Source organism: Microtus pennsylvanicus, chromosome 4 (assembly GCF_037038515.1).
Source record: "Microtus pennsylvanicus isolate mMicPen1 chromosome 4, mMicPen1.hap1, whole genome shotgun sequence".
Classification (NCBI taxonomy): Eukaryota; Metazoa; Chordata; class Mammalia; order Rodentia; family Cricetidae; genus Microtus; species Microtus pennsylvanicus.
In genome coordinates this window covers 40,467,225-40,492,354 of record NC_134582.1, presented here as the reverse complement: position 1 = coordinate 40,492,354, position 25,130 = coordinate 40,467,225, and the positions used below count along the sequence as shown (strand labels likewise).

At 42.9% G+C, this 25,130-nt stretch overlaps 1 protein-coding gene across 3 annotated transcripts in view; it reads right to left on the bottom strand.

Annotated features, from left to right (window-relative positions):
• Ppp2r2b (protein phosphatase 2 regulatory subunit Bbeta) overlaps window positions 1-25,130 on the bottom strand; it is a 398,669-nt gene that overhangs the window by 4,434 nt on the left and 369,105 nt on the right. For all 3 annotated transcript variants that reach the window (XM_075968754.1, XM_075968753.1, XM_075968755.1), the window contains one exon: window positions 10,113-10,282. In XM_075968754.1, coding sequence (XP_075824869.1) covers window positions 10,113-10,282 — 170 coding nt within the window. The remainder of the gene's footprint in view (window positions 1-10,112; window positions 10,283-25,130) is intronic.

The window sequence follows — 25,130 nt, the reverse complement described above, 5'->3', positions numbered from 1 at the left end:
CTGCCAAGTCTGCGTGTTCTAGTAAAGGCTAAGAGAGGAAGGCCAAGGGCAAAAGTCTGGCGTTTGCTTCACTGATGATGGCTCAGACTAGGGCAAGGGCAGCTGCTAAAATCTAGTGGGGTCTGGGATCTTTTGATAGGACACAGAGCAACCCTGCAGGGTGGAGCAGAAAACTAAGTCAAAGAAGGTTCCTGACCTCTCGGCTGAGTATAAGCTATCTGGGCAGGAGGGGCTGCTGAAGTCCTTCTGAGGAGACAGAGAAAGCCCTTGATTTGAAAACTGAATCCCTTAATGAAAGAGAAACATTGATAACTCAAGCTAAAATGAAGGTAGAGGTGAAAAAATATTCAGGCTCTCAATTAGAAAACTCAGGGGAAAGCCTTTTAGAGAGAAGAAAAAAACATATCAGGTCTCAAAGATTAAGTAGAGGAATTAGATCACACAAACAAAGAACATGAAAGATTAAAATTCACACAGAAAAGGACTATACAGGAACTGTGGTTCACTGTGAAAAGACCAAATCTTTGAACTATAGGCATAGATGAGGGAGAAGAATCTCACGTTGTTGGCACAGACCAGATCTTAAAGCTTATAGAAGAAAATCTCCCCTGAGGAAAGACACATCCATATAGATACAGGAAACACACAGAACAGCAACAGAAAAAGAGCTCCCCATGGCATAACATAGATAAAACACTAAGTATGTAGCACAAATAAAGAGAATAAAAGTTGCAAGAGAATAAAAACCCCAGAAATAATATATAAAAGACAATCTATGAGAATAATAGCTGATAGAAACCCGGAAAATCAGAAGAGCCATGAACTTCAAATTCAAAATGGTAATGAAGGCTAACTTTGATGTCTGGACCCAGCCAAACTATCAGCTATAGTTGAGAGAGAGAGATGAAAACTTCCTATGGTACAAATAAACGATAAGAATTGATGCCCACTAAGCCAGCCCTTTGAGGAATAAGAATAGCCAAATAACTCTAGAGAGAAAATGAAGTTGTAATTACTGAAAAATGAAGTATGATTAAGAACACAAACAGCAAAACAAAATACACACACACAAACCGACTATAATTAACACAACCTTTCAATGATAACGTAAATATTAATGACCCTAATATTTCAATTAAAAGACACTTTGGCTAAATGGATTAGAAAACAGAAGCAATCAATCTTTCTGTCTATAAGAAATGCAACTTTAAAGATATGCAGGTCTACAGAGAAAGGAGAGAGAAAAGTATTCCAAATAAATGGAGCCAGGAAGCAGGCCAAGCAGGTATTGCTATCCTAATATTATGCCTTCATACAAAAATTAACCGGGCAGAAAAGCAGATAGGCTAACTGAAGATCTTCACCTCACCCTCCTCTCTTCCAAACCCCGCCCCAGTCTCGTCCCCAGCTCTGTAGCAAATCATCTGCTGCAGCCTGCCCTTCCTCTCAGATCTCCAGAGGATCAAGCAGATCTCTTTCCCCAACTCACCCTTTGGTCCCAGGTCACACAACTCCAGGATTCCCTGGGAAGCCATGGGCCACACCTCCCAGGGAAACAGTTAGGCTAACTGCAGATCTTCCCTCCTTTCTCCTCTCCTCCAAATGCAATCCCCCCCCCTTCCTGTCTCAGCCCCAGCTCTGTAGCAGAACACCTGCTGTGGTCTGGTCTCACTTTCTGCCTTCATTAAAAGGCGGTAAAGCAGATACTGGTGAAACACCTTGCTTTCTCCTTCCTGTGGACCCCCTTCTAGCCTATTCCTATTGCTAAGGGTCAGCTCTTAATACCTAGAAAATCACTGTACCTGGAACCCCCAGTGACTGCACCTGGCAGGATCCCAGAAACATTCTATACCAGGCAACACACAGCCTAAGAACACTGTCCTAAGAACCAGAGAAGGCAACATAAATAAAGAAACAAAGTACCCAACAAAGACAGGACCAGAAACCAGCACCTTAGAATTACAGTCATTCCAAACTCAGATGCCTGGATACCAGTGAAAACATTACTCCCAGGGCAAAGTCTCCACGAGAACCCTGCAACCCTACTGCAATAGTTCCTGAGAAATCCAACATAGCTGAAGCACAAAATAAAATTGAATATGATAGAGGTCCTTAAAGAGGAAATAAATAAGTCCCTTAAGGAAATCTATGAAAACCCAAACAGTGGAAGGAAATGAATAAAAATAGTTCAAGACCTGAAAGTGGAAATAAAATCAAAGAAACCGAAACCCAAACTGTGGCAATCTAGAAATAAAAAATCTAGGAACTCAAAGAGGAACCTTAGGGGCAAGCCTCACCAACAGAATACAAGTGGTGGAAGAGAGAACCCCAGGCGTTGAAGATAAAAGAAATCGATACCTTGGTCAAAGAAAATGTTAAAGCTAGAAAACTCCAGGCACAGAACATCCAGGGAATCTGGGACACTGTGAAAAGATCAAATATGTGAACAACAGGAATAAAGGAAGGAGAAAAAAAACCAAGGTCAATGTCACAGGAGAGATTTTCAATAAAACTATAGAAGAAAATGTCCCCAAACTAAAGGAGATGCAGATTAAGGTACAGGAAACCAAATAGACTGGACCAGAAAAGAAATTCTCTCAGCAGATAACAATCAAGACACTAAGTGTATAGAACAAAGAAAGAACATGAGAACTTGCAAGGGAAAAAGTAACACATAAAGGCAGACCTATTAGAATGACAGCTGACCTTTCGATGGAGACTCTAAAAGCCAGAAGGACCTGGACAGACGACAATCTACAGACTTGAGACCACAAGGGCAAATCTGGACTACTATACCTAACAGAACTTTTAATCACCATAGATGGAGAAGGACATTCCATGAGAAAACCAAATTTTAACAGTATCTATCTACATATTCATCGCTCCAGAAGGTGTTAGAAAGAAAACTTCAGCCTGAAAAGGTTAAACACACACACACACACACACACACACACACACACACACACACACACACACACACACACACAACATCACAAAGAATAAATAATCCCAGATCAGCAAACCAAAAGGGGGGGGCACTACCACAACAGAAATAAACAGTAATCAATGAATACTGCTCATTGATAACTCAACATCAATAACGTCAATTCCCCAATAAAAAGACTAACAGAATGAGTGTAAAAACAGGACTCATCCTTCTGTTGCAGCCAAGAAATACACTTTAACATCAAAGATCACCTTGAGTTAGATAGACATCGTCTCAGGGTAAAAGGATGGAGAATGATATTCAAAGCAAATGGAACTAAGAAACAAGCTGGTGTAAGCAATTTAATATCTGACAAAATAGGCTTCAAGCCAAAACTAATCACAGGAGATGGGGAAGGACACTACATACTCATCAAAGAAAAAATTCAAGAGGACACCGCAATTCTTTATATTTATGCAGCAAACAGTGGCACCTAAGTCATAAAAGAAACATTATTACAGCTTAAATTATACTCAGCCCTCACACGCTGACAGTGGGTGACATCACTACCTCACTCTTGCCAGTATACAGGTCATGCAAAGAATAAACAGAGAAATGCTGGAGCTAATTTATACCACAAACCAAATGGACCTAACAGATGTTCACCGAACATTTTACCCAAACACAAAAGAATATACGTCTTTCCAGCACCACATAGAACTTTCTCTAAAACTGACCGCATACTCGAACACAAAGCGTGTCTCAACAGATAAAAAAAAAAAAGTTGAAATAGCATCTTGCATCCTGCCTACCCACCATGGATTAAATAAAGCTGGATATCAACAACTACAGAAACAACAGAAAGCTTACGGGCTCATGGAATGAAACATCTCACTACAGTCAATGAAAAAACGGGTCAAGACAGAATTAACAAAGAAATTAAAACTTTTAAGAATTGAATGAAAATGAAAACACAACATACCAAACTTAAGCGGCACAATGAAGGCAAGTCTCAGAGGGAAGTTCATGGTGCTAAGGACCCACATTCAAAAAATTAGAGTGTGCCAGGCAGTGGTGGCATACATCTTTAATCCCAGCCATTGGGAGGCAGAGGTAGGCGAATCTCTGAGTTTGAGAGCAGCCTGGTCTACAAAGCAAGTTCCAGGACAGTCAGATCAGTTACACAGAGAAACCTTGTCTCGAAAAATAAAAACAAACAAAAAACAAAAAAATCGGAGCGATCTTATACTAACAGTACCTGAAAGTTCTAGAAAAAAGAACCCTCACCCAAAAAAAGTAGATGGCAAGAATTAATCAACTTAGGGAAGAAGTCAATAAAATAGAAACAAATAACCACAGAGCAGGGAGAATATCCAAATTAACAAAACTAGAAATGAAAAGGGGGGTGTACAACAGACACTGAGGAAATCCAGAAAATTAATTATAAGAACATACTTTAAACCTGAACTCCATCAAGTTGGAAAATCTAAAAGAAATGGATATTTTTCTTTTCCTTTCTTCCTTCTTTCCTTCCTTCCTTCCTTTTTATTTATTTATTTATTTATTTATTTATTTATTTATTTATTTATTTATTTATTTATTTCTCAAGACAGGGTTTATCTGTGTAACTGCCCTAGCTGTCCCGGAACTCAATTTGTAGACCAGGATGGCCTTGAACTCCACTTGCCTCTGCCTCCCAAGTTCTGGAATTAAAAGTGTAGGCCACCACTGCCTGTTGGATATTTTTTTGATGCATGCCACCTACCAAAATTAAATCCAGATCAGATAAACAATTTAAACAGACCTATTACCACTACTGAAATGGAAGCAGTCATTAAAAGTCTCCCAACCAAAGAAGGCCCAGGGCCAGATGGCTTTAGTGCAGAATTCTACCAGACTTTCAAAGAAGAATTAATAACAAACTCTTCAAATTATCCCACAAAATAGAAACATAAGGAACATTGCCAAATTCATTTTATGAGGCCACAGTCACCCTGATACCAAAACCATATAAAGACTAAACAAAGAAAGAGAATTACAGACTGATTTCCCTTATGAACATGGATGCAAATATTTTCAATAAAGTACTTGCAAACTGAATCCAAGAGCACATCAAAAAGATTATCCACCATGATCAAACAAGCTTCACCCCAGATTTGCAGGGGTGGTTCACCAAATAAAAATCAGAAAATGTAACCTATCACATAAACAAACTGAAAGACAAAAACCACACGATCATCTCATTAGATGCAGAAAAGGCCTTTGACAGAATTCAATACCCCTTCATTCTAAAAGTCTTGGAGAGATTAGGCATACAAGGGAAATACTTTGACATAATAAAGGCAGTTTACAACAAACCCATAGCCAAACACCAACTTAAATGGAGAGAAACAGAATAATTCCACTGAAATCAGAAACAAGACAAAGCTGTCCACTCTTTCCATACCTATTCATACAGTATTTGAAGTCTTAACTAGAGCTATAATACTTCTGAAGAAGATCAAGGGGACACAAATTGGAAGAGAACAAGTCAAAGTATCTTTATTTGCAGATGATACGATGGTATACTTATGTGACCCTAAATTTTTCACCATCTAGCTCCTATAGCTGACAAGTTCTTTCAGCAAAGTAGTAGGGTACGACATTAACTCACAAATCAGTAGCTCTCATATAGACAAATGACAAAGAGATTGAGAAAGAAACCAGGGAAATAATACCCTTCACAATAGCCTCAAAAAATATAAAACATTTTGGGGTAACTTTACCCAAGCAAGTCAAAGACTCATGACACTGAAAGAAGGAATTAAAAATAGTAGAAAATAGAACCTTTTCCCATGCTCATGGATTGGTAGGATTAATCAGAAAAAAATGGTCATCCTACTAACAGCAATATATAGCTCCAATGCAATCACCAATAAAATTCCAATGCAATTCTTTACAGATCTTGAAAGAACAATTTTCAGCTTCATGTAGAAACACAGAAAGTCCAGGATAGCTAAAAACAACCCTGAATAATAAAAGAACTGCTGGAACTATCACTATCCCCAACCTCAAGTTGTACTACAGAGCTGCAGTGATAAAAACAGCATGATTTAGCACAGAAACAGATCAATGGAATTGAATTGAAGACCCAGACATAAATCTACACATAATCTATGGTCACCTGATTTTTTTTTTAAATAAAGAAGTTAGAAATACACACTTGAAGAAAGCATCTTCAAAAAATTGACCTGATCACATTAGATGGCTGTATGTAAAAAAATCTAAATAGATCCATATTTATCACCCTGCACAAAACTCAATTCCAAAATTGATCAAAGACATCAACATAAAACCAGGTACAATGAACGTGATACAAGAGGAAGTGGGGAATAGTCTTGAACTCGTTGGCACAGGAAAAGGCTTTTTGAGCAGAACATTGCTAGCAGAATTAATAAGTATGGTCTCATGAAACTGAGGAGCTTCTGCATGGCAAGGGACACCAACCTCAGGATGAAGCAGCAATCTACAAAATGGGAAAAGATTTTACCAACTACACATCTGATCGAGACCTAATATCAAAAATATATAAAGAACTTAAACTTGATATTAAAAAAGAGCCTAATTAAAAATGGGGTACAAATCATCATGGAAAATTCTCAAAAGAGGAAATGCAAATGGCTGACAAACAAAGATATGCTCAACATCTTTTGTCATAGGGGATATGAAAATCCAAACCACTTTGAGATTTCATCTTACACCTGTCAGAAGGACTAAGATCAATAAAACAAATGACAGCTTAAACTGTTGAGCAAGTACAGAAAGGGGAACACTCCTCCATTGCTGGTGGAACTTAGAACTTGTATAAACACTATGGAAACCAGTGTGGATGTTCTTCAGAAGATCAGAACTGATCTACCTCAGGATTCAGCCATACTACTCTTGGGCATATATACCCAAAGGATGCTTCATTTTACCACAGAGACACTTGCTCCACCATGTTCACTGATGCTCTATTCATAAAAGCCAAACACTGGAAACAACAAACTACCCCTCAATGGAAGAATGAATAAAGAAAATGTAGCACATTTGCACAATGGAGTATTACTTGGCTGTTAAAAATAGTTAAACCGTGAAACTTGTTCATAGATGGATGGGATTAGAAAAAAAAATTCTGACCGAGGTAACACAGACTCAGAAAGACAGAGATATACTACATATTTGCTTATATGTGGATGTTAGCTGTTAAGTCAATAATAAACAAGCTACAGTTCATAGAACTGGAGGTTAGGTATAGAGTAAGGGACTGGGGGTAGGGATCGATCTTCCTAGGAAAGGGAAATAGAATAGATGGTTATGGATGGAAGGATGGGTGTTACTGGAAAGGGAGGACCAAGTAGGGATGGGGAGGGAAGACAGGAAAAAGGGAGGTAGTATGGGGGGAGAGAACTAAAATTAAGGACCATTTGAATGGCATTATGGAAGTCTAATATAGTAGTTTCTATATATATATGTGTGTGTGATCTAAAAGGAATCCCCAAATAATAGACAGAGCCCCAACTGGATATCTCTTGTCAGCAAATGAAACTTCCAATACCAGGGACAGGCCACATCTAATTGGGTTGTTGATCAAAGGGGGCCCATTAGAAGCCCCAAACAACCCAGGCTATTGCCCAGGCTATAGGTTGGTATCCACAAACTGATGGCAAGGCTCTATTGAAGACAACACCTACACAACATTGAACATGGAGTAGTCCAGCAGATGCCCACCTAGAGCGACCACTCTAGGTAGATACCATTATACCATGGTTGGTTTCGATGGTACTCTGTGTGCTACCCTTTCCTTCCTGCTTGTGTCTCTGAAGACACCGCCTTCAGCACTTCAGGATGATGTGGGGTTTTGTTCTCAAGTCCACATGCTCATGACTACTGTTCCTGTCTTATTCTCAGTTCCTTTGATGTCACACATTCAAATTCAACTTCTTGCCATCCACGTCATCAAAAGCACAGAGTCATTCTTTGAAGCAACTTGAGTACCTCCTTCTCTCTCTCTTTTGAGCACCCCTCTCTCTTCCATTCTTTCTGCCATAATTTCTAGTGACTCAAAAACGTGGCTATTAACTACTAGATCCAACATATTCAATGATTTTCCTTCCCTGCCCCCACCGTCACACGACTACAACAGTATCTAATGTGCAAGTCTACTTCTATTGTTACTTCCTTTCTTTTTAGTTCATAGTACCTTGATTCTGTCAGTTCTTGAAGACCATTGGCCCAAGCGCTTTGTTCTTCCTTAGCTCTTTAAGGTTGGCAACTTCGCTCATAATGTGCAAGTTCAACAAACCTCTCTCTTTCAATTCTACTCCCTTAAAACTGCACCATTGGGTGAACTCCTTCTGTCACTTGTGCCAAGCAGGTGAATGTGATTGAAAGACACGATCACATGTATTTGTCTTAGTCTATTAAAAATATTTTTTTTGCAACAAGTTTTCACGTATCCCAAGCTAAGGATGTCTTTGAACTGATTCTCCTGCCTCCACTTCCTGTGTGCTAGGATTACAGGTGTGTCCCACCCTGCCCTGTTTATACATTACTGGGGAATGGACGGAGGGCCTTTTGCATGCTAGGCAAGTATTCTACCAGCCAAGTTATACTCCCAGTCCGTCCAGTAAGCAGCACCCCTCCATGGTGTCTGCATCAGCTCCTGCCTCCAGGTTCCTGTCATGACTTCCTTCAATAATGAACAGCAATGCTGAAGTATAAGCCAAATAAACCCCTTTCTCCCCATCTTGCATTTTGGTCATGGTGTTTCATTGCAGCAACAGAAACCCTAAGACAGATTGTATAAGAACTTTAAAATCTATTTATTTTCCTGTTTCTTCACTTGTCTCTGCTACAGTGTTTCCTCCCCAGTGCGACTAGAATGTTTGAAAATCACAGTGACAAAATGTTCTGGAGTTGGTAATGGCTCTACAGTTCTGTGACTATACTAAAACCCAGGGAGCTATATGTTCTGAAATGAGTGAATCCTGTGCTAGACGAATTGTATTTCAAGCAAAACATTATAAATCAAAGCTGTCTGCCTAGATTCCCCTTTCCCTGCCTCATTTCTTTTTTATCTAATTAGAGATAATATAAAAATAAAAGCAGCTATTTTTGTTCCTTGATTCATCTTCTCCTTGACCCTTGCCTGGCTTTTAAAATTCCCCCATCAGTGTTTCTGTCATCTTCTACCCAGGGCTTAAGGCAAGTCCTTGGTGTTTCATCCTCTCACATTCTCTAAGGAAGCAGATGTCACTGACTCTCCATCTTCCCTGTTGCTCCATCATCCTGCTCACATCAGCACCATCTCCTTTCCTGCAGGCTGCTTGTCATGCTATAAGGTGGAACCCATTGTTTGTACCCAGTCAGAGACAAGGAGAGCTCTCAGTACCAGATTTCATAAGACCAGGCCCCACTTGAGTCTTCAGGCTCAACTTTCTGCCCCCCTGTTCCAAATCAAGGAAAACTTTCTCAATTTCAGTTCTCTTTACTCCAGGTCTTTGGCCATGGTCGGTCGGTGGGTCTATCTGTCTGTCTGCCTGTCTGTCTCTCTCTTTTCCCTCCTTTTTTTCTTTCTTTCTTTCTATTTATTTATTTATTTATTTTCGAGACAGAGTTTCTCTGTGGCTTTGGTGCCTGTCCTGGAACTAGCTCTTGTAGACCAGGTTGGTCTCAAACTCACAGACATCTGCCTGCCTCTGCCTCCTGAGTGCTGGGATTAAAGTCATGCACCAACACCTCCCGGCTGCCAAGTATTTTTCTAAGCAAATGTCATTGCTAATCAACTCATGATAGTTTTGTCTTCACCTTCCTTACCCTGCAAGGTTTCCCTCCCTACCTTGGGTTCCCCTGGTCTCAGCACCATCTCTTGCTCAAATGCAGTGAGTTCCTTGTTTACCAGTCAGCTTCTTCACTAGAGAGCTTCATGAGAGCAAGGCCATGCTTGTCTTGCTTACTCTAGCTATGGTACCCATCCCACATAACATTTTCAGAATATAACTGTTACTAGTCCAAGTCCACATGCATCCTTATCTTAAACCCTATGGTACTTGCAGCCTGTAGTATTTTATGTAACACATCACTCTGAACAGCCTTTCTCTCTCTGCACAGTAAACATCAGCAGGCAGAGGCTGACGTAGAAGCCCACCAAGGGTGGATTCTGTACCTGGTAAGTCTCGATGGGGCGATTTTCCATATTGAGATCCCAGACTTTCACGGTCAGATAGTCTCTGGTCATGATATACCTCCCACTGTGGCTGAACTTCACATCCGAAATTGAAGAGATAATTTCAGAGAAAAACGATCTGTTGCTTGGATCTTCTGGCTCTTCAAAAACTGTAGATATAAAACAAAAGCAAAACATGATTAATACAACACAGGCTTGTGATCAGATTCTAAAGTTTGGGCCAGACAGAGCGCTAACAGTGAAATCAGAGTTTCTATGGAGGGCGGGTGTCTATAGAATATAAAGAAGTTGCCAACATGGTTAGCTCCCTGGAAACAGAAACAGAAAAAGAAAAACAAAACAAAACAAACAAACAACTGGTGAACTGAAAGATTACTGTATTTTCAAGGGACTGGTGTGGGCCCTGTCTCACACTCTCCTCGCTGGGACACTGCCTGTCTGAAAACCCAAGATCTGGACCAATGTTTTCCCCCCATGGATGTCATGTGCATGCTCATATGTGGAGACATCTTAGAATTCTCTTTTTAAATTTTCCTTTCATCTCTCCTCTTTTCTTCCCTGTCTCTTCTCTATTTCTTTTTTCATGGTGCTAGTGATCAAACCCAAAGTCTTAGATATGCTAGGCAAGGACCACTTAGCTATACCCCGAGACCATGGAGTCATTTCACATGCTTAAACATTTTTCAGTTTTTTCTAAAACATGTAATCTATATTACTTGAAACAATAATGCAAAAGTTAGTGGTTTTATATATAATGATGTATTTATGAATCATACCACAATCTAAATTCAGATGTTTCTACCAATTCCCTCTCAAAAAAATCCCCCTTTTTCCCCCATTCCTATAATTCTAGGTAAATATTAATCCACTTTCTGGGTTCTTTATGATAGTAATTTCACATCTATGCAACCACAGATCATAGGGCATTCTGTGCCAGACTATTTTCAAGCTTCATTATGCTGTAGCATGTTCTTTCCTTGGCTAAATCCCTGCATGGAATTGCAGGATTCTATTGACCCACTGATAAGTTGATAAACATTCGAGCTGTTTCCATTGATACAATGGCACTGTGAATCTTCACATACAGTTTTTTTTTATACAAGGACGATGCATGTTTTTATTTTTTCTTGGATTGCGATGTAGAAAAGCTCCAGACTGTCTCAGGTCTAAGGTCAGGTTGCCCTTTGTTTGGATGACATAGGTGCCTCTGGTGTCCTTCTATGTAAATCTAAAATTTGGAGTTTTAGATTCTCAGGATCTTTCCTGCTGGCGATTCTGTTTCTAGCCTATGATTTTTCCTCTCTTTTTCTTTATTATTGTTACATGGATACATACATATGATTAAATAAACACAGCCTCCTTGAGTCCATTCAGTGTCATTGCTGGAACAGGCCATCTCTGGACCATCACTTCACAACCATCTCTTTGGTTTAAAAGTCTCATTGCAATGCCACCACCACGTCGGCTTTGATGATCTTGACAGATGAGAGGAGGTGAAGGTTTGCTTGTGATGAGGAAGGAGCAGACTCAGACTCACGCACGGGTTTACATTGCTCACTTCTGCTGACTTCCCTTCCACGGAGAAGCACAGCTGGCAGGCTCTTCCGTTTGGAGACAAGGTCGACTATTTCCCATAATGGGGACACAACTGGCAATTTCCATAAGGAGTGAGGCAGATGGCAACTTTGCTTTGGAGATCTGCAGGCAACAGTTCTGCCTCTAGAGAGAAAAGGCTTACCGACTGAGATACAGCCAGCCATTTTTACTACACAGAAAGTTCAATAGTTTTTCTCAACGAGAGAATTGGCCCACGGTTTTCCCCCAGAGGGTAAGAACTCCCTAGGGCTGCCAGCATCAGCCTTTGTCCAGCTGAGAACAGTGAGAGAAATGGTTTAAGATTTAGTTGATGCCTACTGTACTTAATATGCTTAGTGTCCTCATTTCCAGACATGGGCTAGAGATTGGGAATTGAGACCATATTTACCATTGGAGGATTCAGAGGTGGGAAACAGTGAAGTCCAGTGGTTTAGTTCTTGTGATATGCTTTTTATACACCCTTTATGATTCCACAAATAATTGTTCTTCAGTGAACACTGCAGCCCCATGGTGCCTTGCACAGCCTGGCGGAGAGTAAGTGTATTGTGGAATAATCTCATTGTATTCTGTGAAGCTGTGTCTTTGCCAAGGTGCCTACTGATTGGTTTAATGAAGAGCTAAATGGCCAATAGCTAGGCAGGAAAAGGTTAGGCAGGACTTCTGGGCAGAAAGAGAAGAGGAGGAGCTGAATCTAAGCACTGAGAAGATGCCAGGGGATGTGCCAAGGAAGCAGGACATGCAGAAGGAGAGGTAAAAGCCACGAGCCATGTGGCAACACATAAATTAATAGAAATGGGTTAAGTTATAGTTATAACAGCTAGTTAGAAACAAGCCTAGCCTAAAGCCAAGTTTTCATAATTAATAAGAAGTCTCGGTGTCCTTATTAGGAACTAGTGGTCAATAAGTTTACTACATAAGTGAATGCAGAAGACATCATATCTGCTCCTAACTTTTACATTTTTTTTTTTCTGAGACAGGGTTTCTCTGTGTTGCTTTGGAGCATGTCCTGGAACTAGCTTTTGTAGAGCAGGCTGGCCTCGAACTCACAGAGATCCACCTGCCTCTGGCTCCCGAGTGCTGGGATTAAAGGCGTGCACCACTACCACCTGGCTTTTACATATGACTCTTAAAAAAAGATTCCTTATGTGTACTTTCTTCACAGATGTCTGAAAATAAGCATTCAAAGCCAACACTACACATGAGCCCCAAACTTATTTTGGGGGACTGGGGAAAGCTTAGTGACTAAAGTACATGCTGCACAAGAATGAGGACCCCTAGCCCTGGATCCCCAGCAACCACATAAAAAGCTGGAGGTGCAGTGCCCATCTGAAACACTAGCCCTGGTTATGGAAGAGGCGTCTGGAAGATCTTGGGGCCTTGGGGCCTTGCTGGCAAGGTAGCTTAGCCGAAATGGTGAGCTTCAGATTTAGTGAGAAAACCTGTCTAAAACAATAAGAGAGAGGGAGAGAGAGAGAGAGAGAGAGAGAGAGAGAGAGAGAGAGAGAGAGAGAGGCAAGGTACACCTATAATCCGAGATAGGTTGCTGTGAGTCAGAAGAGGCCAGCCTAAACTACACAGAGAGATCCAAGGCAGCCAGGGCTTCATAGCAACACTCCCTTTCAGAAATCAAGAAAGGGCTGGAAAAATGGCTCAGTGGGTGATGGCCCTTGCCACCAAGCCTGAGGACCTGAGTTCAGACCTTGGAACCCACGTGGTGAATGGGAGAACTAATTCCTGTAAGTGGCCCTCTGACCCCAACATCTCATGTCTTCAATAACAAAAACCAAAGCAGCAAAAATAAAACCTTATTGTTTCAGCTAGAAGACTCCAAAATACACAGCAGCTTTACACAGAGAGAAACGATGAGACAAGGGGAACTGGAAGCGATCAAGAAGCATTTCATGTTAGAAAACACTTCGGGCTCTGCAGGCTTCTGTCCCAATAATTCAACTCTGCCCCAAGAGTGCAAAAGTAGCGTATGTAAGAAGGGAAGAAATGAACTCAGGGACACCAAGCTTTCTGTTTCATACCAGGCTACACTACCACCATGCACAGCACATGACCCTAAGTCGACAAGTACTGGGAACCCACATGGCATCCAGAGCACAGAGGGTACAGAGATAGCAGCTGGGTTAGATGAGTGAGCAGGAAGAGCCAGGTTCCTGTGCTCCTTCAACAGGGAATGGACCTTCTTAGTTATTGTGACCAGGAGTCTGTGTCAGTCCTCTGTGGAAAGTGTGTTCCTTTTATTCCCCCCCTTTGGCAGACAGAGAACACTGACACTCCACCCTCTAAGATGTCCACATCACATCCCATGAACTTGCACTATGTTGTAGACAAGGACAGCTGAGTTTAAGTTGGGAGAGTGATCTGGGTGTAATGGTCGGTACTTGGGAATCCCAGAACTTGGGAGAATAAGGCAGGAGTTCTAGGCTAGCCCAACCATGGAGACGATTCAGTGGGAGAGCATGAAACTGCACAGCACCCGGCCATGTACTAGATGAGTGATCCCAGAGCAAGGCACCCCCTGCTCAGATGCCTACAGACAGTGCCTCCTGTCTACAGCCAAGAGCCAGCCCACCCTAGGCCTTAGGTCAGAACGCTGGCATTCCTGCAACATTCTTTTAGGGTCTAGCACTCCACTGAGGCCTGTCTGGTCTACTCATCTGCTTCAGAGCCAGGCAGAGAGCGAACAAGATTAATATACACAGACAGGCAGCAGAGACAACGAGGCTGCTTGACCTGAGTGTTTATACCCCAGAGAAATGGCAACTTCCCCTCGGCTCTGTAGATTGTGGCTGGGAAGAAAGAAGGCAGCTCCCACATACTCAGTGTTTATATCTGAGATGTCTACACTTCTCTGGGAGAATCCTGATGTTTTTAATGTTAGTGATCAAATATAAGTCACCCGTGAGTCACACAGGATCTAGCTTGTGACCCATGATTGACAGGCTATAAAGGCGCTGTGGATGTACATGTCGCACTGTGCCCGTTTTCACTTGCTTTTTGTTCATTTCCCATCTGCCTTTGCTCTCTTCTTTCTTGTACTTGAGATTCAACCTTCAGGGCCTTCATGAACCACCCAAGCACCCGTGCTGTCTCCTTCTCAACTTACTGGTACTTGGCTCAACTTCAAACTTGTATAGATTGTGTGTGTGTGTGTGTGTGTGTGTGTGTGTGTGGCAAGGGTGTGCTCTTGTGGGTGGAGGACAGAGGTCAATGTCAGGTCTCTTTCTCTATCACTCACCACCTTGTATATTGAGACAGGGTCTCTCACAGAACCTAGTGCTTACTTATTTAGATACTGGCTCACTGACTGTCCAAAAAGCTCCAAGGATCCCCAGGGCTGGTATTACAGGCATGTGTCATTGTGACCAGCTTTTTGTGGGGTGCTAGAGATCAGAGTCAGGTCCTCATGTCTGTGCCTCAAACACCGTGTGTCTCAGTCACCTTCTCACCCCTCCTATTGTTTATAGAAGTCTGTATGTGTTTTAGATCCACGAGGAGATTAGGAAGGTTCCAGTTCAGAGAACAGGCTTTGTGGGAAGTATTGGGGATAGCAACAGCACCCATCAGCTAGCACGGAGGAAGACTCAGTACTGCTTCATAGCTGAGGAAACAGGATGGAGAGACTGGGCCCCACAGGACCCCATGGTCCCTGACTGCACACATTATAAGGGTTCACTAGCTCCGAGGGTGGAACCTCCTTGTGCAGGGGCCTCAGTTGGAGTCTATGATCTAAAGAGAAGGGGAACGAGACCCTGTGCTGGGCTTAGCATGGGCCTGTCAATCTAAAGCCGGCATTTGGGCTAGCATCCGCAGAGAAGTTCATTAACTGTGGGCCCGTTTGTCGTCCTTTCGTGAAGAATAGTCGTTTATTAGCTAAGCAGGTCTGGTCCCTTTTTGCGAACTGCCATTCTGGAAGGATATTGATTGAGGGGGCTCTTTGAGCACATTCTCTCCAGCAGGCAGCAGCCATAGGAGGCGGCTCCAGTCCAGACAAGATGATGAGTTGGCAGTGGGGGTCTCGACAGGAGCCTAATGAAGAAATCTGCTAACAGGCAGGCCTGGCTTTACAAGGGCTATATTGGACTTTTACCCCCATTATACTCCTCTCCCTGCAAGGCAAGTGAGGGCCAGAGGCCCACGGGGGTCTTATCCTTGTCTCTGCAAACGGTACTTTCCTAAAGCCAGGGGTGCCAGGGGCTCCAGGGGCGCCAGGATCAGGATGGCAGTGTCCTCAAGTCCTTGGAATCCTGCCACACAGCACAGGTTAGAGACTCGGGCTTCCACCCCCTTTCCCCACAGAAAGAGCTCTCTTTGCTCCCTCCTTTTCTGTCTCTGATAATTTGTTCCCAACAGGAAGCTTCTTGCAGCTGTTCCACGAGCAGCCCCAGCCCCCTAGGGAGTCTCTGCCCAGGTGGAGGAGATGGCGAGTGAGTGGCCCGTTATTAGGGGTGATCGCTGGGAAGCCGGTTGTCATGGCACCGTGGAGGCTAGGGCTGCACTCTCAAGCTGTCCCTGGTTCCCAGGATTTATACATAATCATTGTTAGGAGAGGCAGACACACGGAGGGGGAAGAGAAGAGCCGCATCCTGCTGACAGCAATCTCTTTGTAGACCAAGGTGAGCAGTTCATGCTGAGCGGGGTGGTCCATCTCATCAGGGAACAAGCGCTGCCAGGACCCTGTGTGGGCTGGTCACAGCCTCACTGTCTTCTCATGGCTCCTTGGGATGCTCGTGTTGTTCCCAGAGATGAATGTCTACAGAAATACATTGTTACGAATCCACTAACAGATCAGGGTGTGGTGTCCAAAGAGTGCCCAGGTGGAGCAGTGACATTGTTACTGGTGAAAAACTCTAGTGCTGTGTTGGAGGAGGCAGGGCGACTGTTCTGTGTACTGGTCATGTGCTAAACTCTTATGGAGGTGAAATAAGGAGGCTCAGAGTTGCCTACCACTGGTTGTTGAATTGAGGGTTGATTCTACAGCCCACTACTACCTCCTCTGTGGTCTTGCTTCTCCTCCGCTGATGATACTGAGAACACACACTTTAAGGCACTCCATATGTGTATGTGGACTTGTTCCAGAAACATGAACTTGAGCTAATCCAAGTCTTAAACCTTGGGTAAACAGCCAAGCACAATGGTTCATTATCTCTGTGTACTCACTAAGCACAGCTAATGAGTGGAGCCATCTCTTTGTGGATTATCATAATGCACCAGGGGTAAATATGGAGAACAGTCACCAAATTCAGTAAGCACCCACTACCCTTCTCCCACAGCTCCAGACACACTGTCATCATAGGTTCTTCCTTCCTTTCCCATTTGTCACTTTTGCTGTTGCTGTGACCAAACGCTTAACCACTGTGGTGAGGGAGGATTTATTTTAACCACTCCTCAGATAGATAAGTGTTGCGGGAGGTCCTCCCACTCCTCCAGCCAATAGCCGCTGAGATACCAGCCCATTGGGGCGTGGTCTCTCTCCCTTTAAAAAAGCGGCCACTTCCCTCTCCTCTCTCTCTTCACTTCCTGCTCCTCCTGCGACTAGACTTCCTTCCTGGTTGCGCAGAGGGCTGACGGTGATCTGTAAGTTTTTTCCCCTTTAAATAAATACCACCCTATTAATCATAATTCCAAACTGGTGTGGCATTGTTTGTGACTTACGCCTTCAGATAAGAATGTTCAAAAACACTTTCCCAGACGAATTCAGAGGTGTGTTTCTAGGTCCCGTTGTATTGACAATGAAGATCATCCTACATTCCTTTCCATCAGTGTGCTTTAGCACAGGGAAGACACAATCTATAGCTGTCGCTGGAATTAAAGGCTTTATCCTTCAGTCGGCACTGCTGTTCATATGTTCTCTTCAGTGCTCGAGGCAAGTCCTCCGCAAGACCCATGGAAACGGATCCATGTTGTGTTGAGCTGGGCCTGATGCTACATGCTTGTAATTCCGGTACTTGAGAAGCAGAGGCAGGAGGATCAGGAATTAAGGCCAGCGTTGGTTACACAACAAGTTTGAGACTAACCTGGGCTCCAAGAGACCTTGTTTCAAAAATTGGAACTAACCAAGCAAACAATAAAACCCATAATGTGTTGATTTTTCAAAAGCCAGGCTCTTGTACAAACGCTTACGCTCTCTCTAGCTTTCTTAGGTACCTGTCTTATGCGGCTACATCTCAGGCCCAGTGAGGCAGAGATGGGTTATTTATCATATCACTGTCATTATCATCAGTGTTCACTCATGGGTTTCAGACACTGGGTTGAATTCAGCTTTCAGCTTCTTGTTTTTCTGAGCTTGCTTTTGTGAGCCCCAGTTTTCCCACCTTTATCTCTGACTTCATGGACTTTTGTGAACGACCACCAAATGCTAATAAATGGTGATTGTTTGTTAGGTGCCAGACATTGCCTCTTTGAATCCTCATGACGGTCATGTAATGCAGGCCCTAATGCTGACCCCATTTTAAACAGGTAGACAGATACTCAGGCTTGGAGAAGTTCAGTAGAAGAAGCCCAGGTTACATACTTGGGTTGGTTTTAGTCCAGAACCAACACTAATGACCACTATGATGTACATATATATTTTCTTCATTCTCATTAAAGCCAGCCTTCCAAGCCACAGGACTCTGACAAACATCGATAGCTGGCCTTTGAGATTTACTGTTATAAACCTCAACAGAATACAAGAAAGCCACCTGCTAGCAAATAGTTGTTCAGTGGATTTAAAATTTAAAATTCTCTAAAAAACAAAAGCCTTCTTAGCACCAGGCATTGCCCAGTTGGGTTTTCTCTCTATTCTAGCCCTTCCCCCTCCCTTTGTCCCTTGATATCCTTTCTGGCCTAGAAACCATTACTTTCTTCTGTGAACAATGGTGTCAAGATCAGGACACAAAAGTCAATGAAGAATATATATATAAATATATATTTATATATATATATAATATATATATATATTGACCCATCATCTCTCTGGGGTACTAGGCAGGTATGGAACACCCTGAAAACATCATTAAAGATCAATATTAATAATGGTAAGCATTTAACAAACAAGCATTCATTTTGATGTTGATTTTTCTATAAAGAAGTAAAAATGTTGAGGAACAGGACAGTTTGACTCCCCAAAGGGTAGCTAGCTGCTAGACCCTCCTCCGGTGTCCTGGTTGCTTTGAGCAAAAGACTGCCAACCAATCACATAGATGAATGCTTTTTTGTTGTTGTTGTTGTTGTTGTTGTTTTTTTCGAGACAGGGTTTCTCCCTAGCTTTTGGTTCCTGTCCTGGAACTAGCTCTTGTAGACCAGGCTGGCCTCGAACTCACAGAGATCGGCCTGCCTCTGCCTCCCGAGTGCTGGGATTAAAGGCATGCGCCACCACCGCCCGGCTTAGATGAATGCTTTTTATGCCAGTATCATTTATTTTCGAATGCCTTGAGGCATTCAAACAATAATAATATTCAACAACAAGAGCTGCTTGCTCCAGCTCCTGAAGGAGCATCCCTGCCTTGGACTGTTTCATATGGTTTGTGGTAAACTTGCTGCTTCCATAAGCCTTGGCAAACTGTAGTGGATCTTGCAACTATTTCTATGGGGGTCAGAGGGAAAACTCTTCCCCTGTTCACCTAGCCGGTGGACTGCTGTGCTTGGTATACAAGGACAAGGAATTTTTAGACTATTTAATGAGCGAAACGGATGGGGGATAACATCCAGGACTGCTTATCGTCGTAATGTTTTTTTTTTTTAAGTGGTCATCTCCTCCCTTCTCCCCTTCTTTTCTCTCTTTTCTTTTTCTCTCTGACTCTTTTTTTTTTCTGTACTGGGGAGTAAACATAGGTCTTGGTGCATGCCAGGAAAGTGATCTACCACTGAGAGATTGTCTCATTCTCTGCAAGTGTTCTCCTTTCTTTCTCCCTTCCTTCTACTTCCTGTAGAACAGGCTGTACTGGAATTACAAAGAAAGAAGTCGTAGCTGGGCCACTAACAGCTGGTGGCCAATAGGCCAGCCAACAGAATCTTACTACGTGAGTGGCTACATGACTATATATATGGCTATATACAGGGTAGGAGAGCCATGGAGAGCACCAGAGCTATAGAACAGACCATATGGCCTTGACTCCACTGAGGGGTCTTGACAAAGGCCAGGAGAGCTGCAGTACAGCAATGGCTGACAGCGGCAGTGTTGACAGCAGCCGCAGGGGCTGCAATGATAACAGTTACAGGGTTAGAAGCAGCAGCGGGGTTATTAAGGGTCAAGGTCCAAGAACAGCAACATTGGCTGCTGTCAGGGTGAAGGAATCTTGACTTCCAAGGCACCCACAAGAGTGCTGACATGTGTTACCATAGGACTAAAGGTCTTGGGATATGTGGCCTGCATGAGAATTGTAACACCAAAGTGTGTCCCCTGCTGCTGCGTTTGCCTGCCTGTCACTGATGTCAAACTCACAGGGATGGGAAACCTTCAAGACCAGCAATGAAGAGCTTCTGCCTTCAGTACAACTTCCTATTAGAGCAGGAGGACCCCAGCCAGAAACAGTACCACCCTTTAAGTTAACTCTTTCTCTCTCTTTCTCCCTCCCTCCCTATCCATCTATCTATATATGTCAAATAATAATTTTGTATAAGACTCTATTATAGAGCTATGAGATAACTTGGGGGTACAGATGTTTGCCACAGAACTTGAGTTCCTGGAACATAAAATGTGGGAGGGGAAAACCCACTTCCAAAAGTTGACGCTGACCTCCTATTATGTGACACTAATGCATGTGTACGCACACATGCATGGATGCACACACACAGGCAGAATAAATTAAAATGTGAAATCATTAAGGTCTATTACATAGGTTATTACAAATTTCAAGAAAGCTTATAGGAAAAAAAGATTAAAATTGAGATATTTCTGAGTTTGGGCTTGTTTGATTTTCCTAGGAACTGAGAAATCTTGTATATAGTGCCCCCATCACATCCTTTGCTTAAGAATCAGCACTACTGGGCCGGGTGGTGGTAGTGCACGCCTTTAATACCAGCACTTGGGAGGCAGAGGCAGGCGGATCTCTGTGAGTTTGAGTCCAGCCTGGTTTACAAGAGCTAGTTCCAGGACAGGCTCCAAAGCCACAGAGAAACCCTGTCTCAAAAAAACCACCCCCCCCCAAAAAAACCCACAAAAACGTACAAAAAACCAAAAAAAAAACCGTAAAATAATCAGCACTATTCTAATAACATATTTTTTACAGCCATAGATCAATGGATCACTGACCCTCAGCAGAGAAGCTTTTCTTAGTAGATGCCCCACAAATGGACTCTGCAGAAAAGGAGACCTCTGAGTGCTCAGCCTCCAAGCCCTCCCCTTAGGACTTAGGAATCTCTATGCAGAAGAGGGGGAGGAGAGACTCTCAGGCTAGAGGGACCGGTATTTTGCAGAATCTACAAAGCAGATGCACTTATGAACCCATAGAGACTGTGATCATATACACAAGACCTGCAGAAGCTCAAGCCAGACAAAGTCCCATTACAGAAGGGGGAAAGCAGTGTGACAACCCAACCATAGTTGAGAAGCTATTTACAAGGGATACGTGCCTGGAGAAAGGAAAACCAGTTTTCTCCAATGGAGTAACACTGGGTATCAACCACACTCCAGGGCAGGCTGCATGATCATGAGCAGCTGGCCAACACAAATTGGACTGCATAGTTTTTAATGGCTTTTTAAAAAACCTTCTTTATTTTTCCTTCCTTCCTTCCTTCCTTCCTTCCTTCCTCCCTCCCTCCCTCCCTCTCTCCCTCTTTCTTTACCTCCTTCCCTCCCTGCATTCCTCTTTCCTCCCTTCTTTCCTTCTTTCTTTTTTTGTAAATCAAGAGAAATAATGTAAAATTGAGTGGTCATGAGGTCAGGGTGGGGGTCTCGGTGGAGAAGGGGGATGGGAAAGATACAACAAAACATGTATGAAATTCTTGAATAAAAAAATCATCATTATTATGTTATGAAACACATGCCATTTTATCTCACATTTGATCTCACATCATTCATTCATACACCCAACCAGCATTAGTGTCCGTGTTATGCTAGGTTCTGTCTAGGGTCCTCTACCATGAAGGACTTCCTGAGGACAACAAGTATGCATTTGACTAACACCAGTTCATAATTCTGTGGTCCGACAGTGACAGGAACATGGGAGGTTCTTAACAGAGACTGACAGTGTTTGGGAACACATGGGATCATTTGGGGATAAAGGCATGCAACATCACTTTTTAGTCCAGTTATTTCACACTATATTCAGAGTAACCCTTGTGTGTGTGTGTGTGTGTGTGTGTGTGTGTGTGTGTGTGTGTGTGATGCTGGGGATGGGTTTCTGGGTGAGGCAAGCACTCCATTATACAGGTCACATGTGCAGTCATTCAGCTTGTACAGTTTGCAGTTAGCATCTGCTGTCCTTGACATTGGGAATCCAAATTTCACGTTCAGCTTAAAATGAACCTTATGTTCAAAACACTTCATAATTTCCTGTTCTGCATTAGCATAAGCCTTCTATCCTGCCACGTACAGCCCAATATCGTGTTAATATTTGCTTTGATTCCCATGTTTTTCTCCCCTAAGCTTAATGATCCCATTTCTCCCCTCTCACATGTAACTTTTCAATTGACAACTTTGTCTCAATGCAGGGATTTTCAAAAGCCATTACAATTTCAGGATATACTGGCTGACCCTAGGGTTAAGAATGCCCACACAGAAGTTAATTCCTATTGAAACGCTTATACTGAGGTTAAAGATAGAAAAGAGAGTATCATTATGAGCTTTATGGGGTGAGCACTGGCTGCCCGCTGCTGCCTCTGGTCTGTGCTTGGGGATGATGGGAAGCAAGCAATTCAACAGAGAAAGGACTTGCAAGATAGCCGGAAAGCTGTTTGAGTGGATGGCGGCACTCACGATTCAGTCACTGATGCCACCTGCTAAGCTGTCAAAATAGAATTATGTGAACCACACGGGGGCTCGAATTAGCCGATATATTTAACACAGGTCAATTACACACATAAGAGATCCCTGCTTCTCTTCTTCACCTTTCAGTACACACAAGTACTAAGGGTGAAGACATACATCATTTAAAGTAAGAAATAAACCGGATCACTGTTAATGCTCTGAGTAGCCTTCCCTGGATTTGAATTCCTCAGCTACCAGAGCAAACACACACACACACACACACACACACACACACACACACACACACACGACACACACACACTAACCCAAATCAAACTAAGACAAGACAAAGACATCCAGCCAGGCACATCCATGCCTGTAACCCTAGCGCTTGGGAGATCAAGGCAGGACTGTCTGGGCTAAACAAAGGCTATGAACTTTAGGAGTTTTCAAAAGATGGACTATGGATATTTTCCTTTGTTTAGAATGTTGGTTACAAGTTGTTATGGATAATGGTCAGGAGAAAAGCTAAACAAAGGCTAGTAGATTCAGAGTTCTTGTTCTTTAAAAAAAGGGGGGGTGCCGTGGGACAATGGTCTGTACCCTGTCAATTGTATTTTAATAAAACATATGCTTTGAGGAGTGAAAAAAAAGATTGGTTAAGATAAAAGCTGAGGTAGGGCTTCCAATGTTTCCTAGAAAAATGTGTCAATGCAAACATTTTATGAGTTTTTTTTTTTGCGAATTTTAGCGCTGACAGAATTTATGAACCCCCTCCAGTTTCTCTCCTCTCTAATCTTTGCAAACCTACCAGGGAGCCCCTTCATTTAGACCAGTGCTCAGACTAGAACACTGGGGAACATTTTTTGTTTGTTCGTGTGTGTGTGTGTGTGTGTGTGTGTGTGTGCACTTTCTCGCGTATGAGCCAGGGATCAACCTTGAGCCACGTTTCTCAGGAACCATCCATCTCATATTTTTGAGTCAGAATCCCTCATTGGCTGTAACTTGCCACATAGGGCAGTCTTGCTGGCTGGTGACCCACCAGGATTACAAGTATACACAATCATGTCTGCTCTTTTGCATGGGTTCTGGAGACTGAACTCAGGTCTCCATGCTTTCACACTTGCAAAGCCTTTCCTGCCTGAGCCATCTCCTTAGTCTCTTTAGCCTTGGCTCTCTTTCTGCTTACATACAGACCTACGAGTTCATACTTTAGGCTGCTCCAAACTGTCCAGTTTGACATCTCAAGAACTTTCTTGCTCTTTTTGTAATCACTATTTTTTTCTGATGCTTCATTCTTAAATGGTCCCTGAAACCTTCCTAGATGTCCCTTCCCCTATTATAATAACAAAGTGAGTCTTTATCAGGGCCTACAGGACCATCATGTTGCCCAATTTCCTGTTATCTGCACAGATAACCGTGAAGGGTATACTAGTTGTGCAAAGGGGAGTTTGAATATAGCTCCTTCCTCACGTGCTCTAAGTCACCAGCTCCCAGCCAGCTGTCCTTCTCAACACAATGGCCAGTCCTTCCCATCCCTGCCCACTTGCCAAGCATGTCCCTCCCAGTGCCTCTGCCTTGCTGCAGCTTCTGCTCCAGGGACTCTCTTCACCAAATCTGTCTGTCCGTGTGACTGGTGTTTGATTTTTTTCTCTGTAAGTAGATGTTGCATGGGCCGCAGGCTCTATCTTTAGTGCCTGGCAATAGTAAATGGTCACCAGGTACACGAGTCATAGATGATCACAGCTTTACAGATGCCTCCCCATACTCAAAAGTTACCTTGCATTTTTCCAGCTTGAGAAAGCACATTGCAGCTTTTGAAATTATGACCTGTTTACCATCATTTTTCCTATGTTCAGTGTTTAGGAATCTATTTTAACCGTAATAAAAGTTAGACATGATAAAGGGGCCCTTTTCCTAGGTCTCTTTCTGCCCCTTCTATTCTTCTCCCCTCTCCCCCTCTGCAGGAGATTGCAAACAGGGCCTCCCACTTGCTAAAAGCATATGCTATCAGTAACCTAAACCCCAGCTGCTAGAAATGCAGTCTTAAAGTTAGAAACGAACCAACCAGTCAGCTTCTTCTTTATGTGGGCCTTCCCCGCTCTTCAAAGGGAAGCGCCAGATGCAAACCATCATATTGCATGATTGCAGCTGTTTGCCTCTTTAGGGGATTTGTTCAGCCCTGTGCTATGTGCCGAGGGAGTTGTAAACAGAGTCTAGTCATAGGGGAGGTCTGACTTAGTGAGAAGCAAAGCAGATCAGCGAATACATGGCGTTTAGTGTTCAGAGAGGGCATTTCAACTGGCTCGGGAGTCCAGAAGGTCTTTTTGGTCAAATATGCTTTAGCTAGAACTTGAGGGATATGGTGGGAAGAAAGTCGGCTGCTAGGGTATCTATCCCCTAACCCCTGCAGTCCTTCTATGACAGCAAGTAAGACCAGAGAGGGTTACGGTTGCTAATTAGCTGATCTTAAAATGAGGTCGTTCCACTTCATCTGGGTG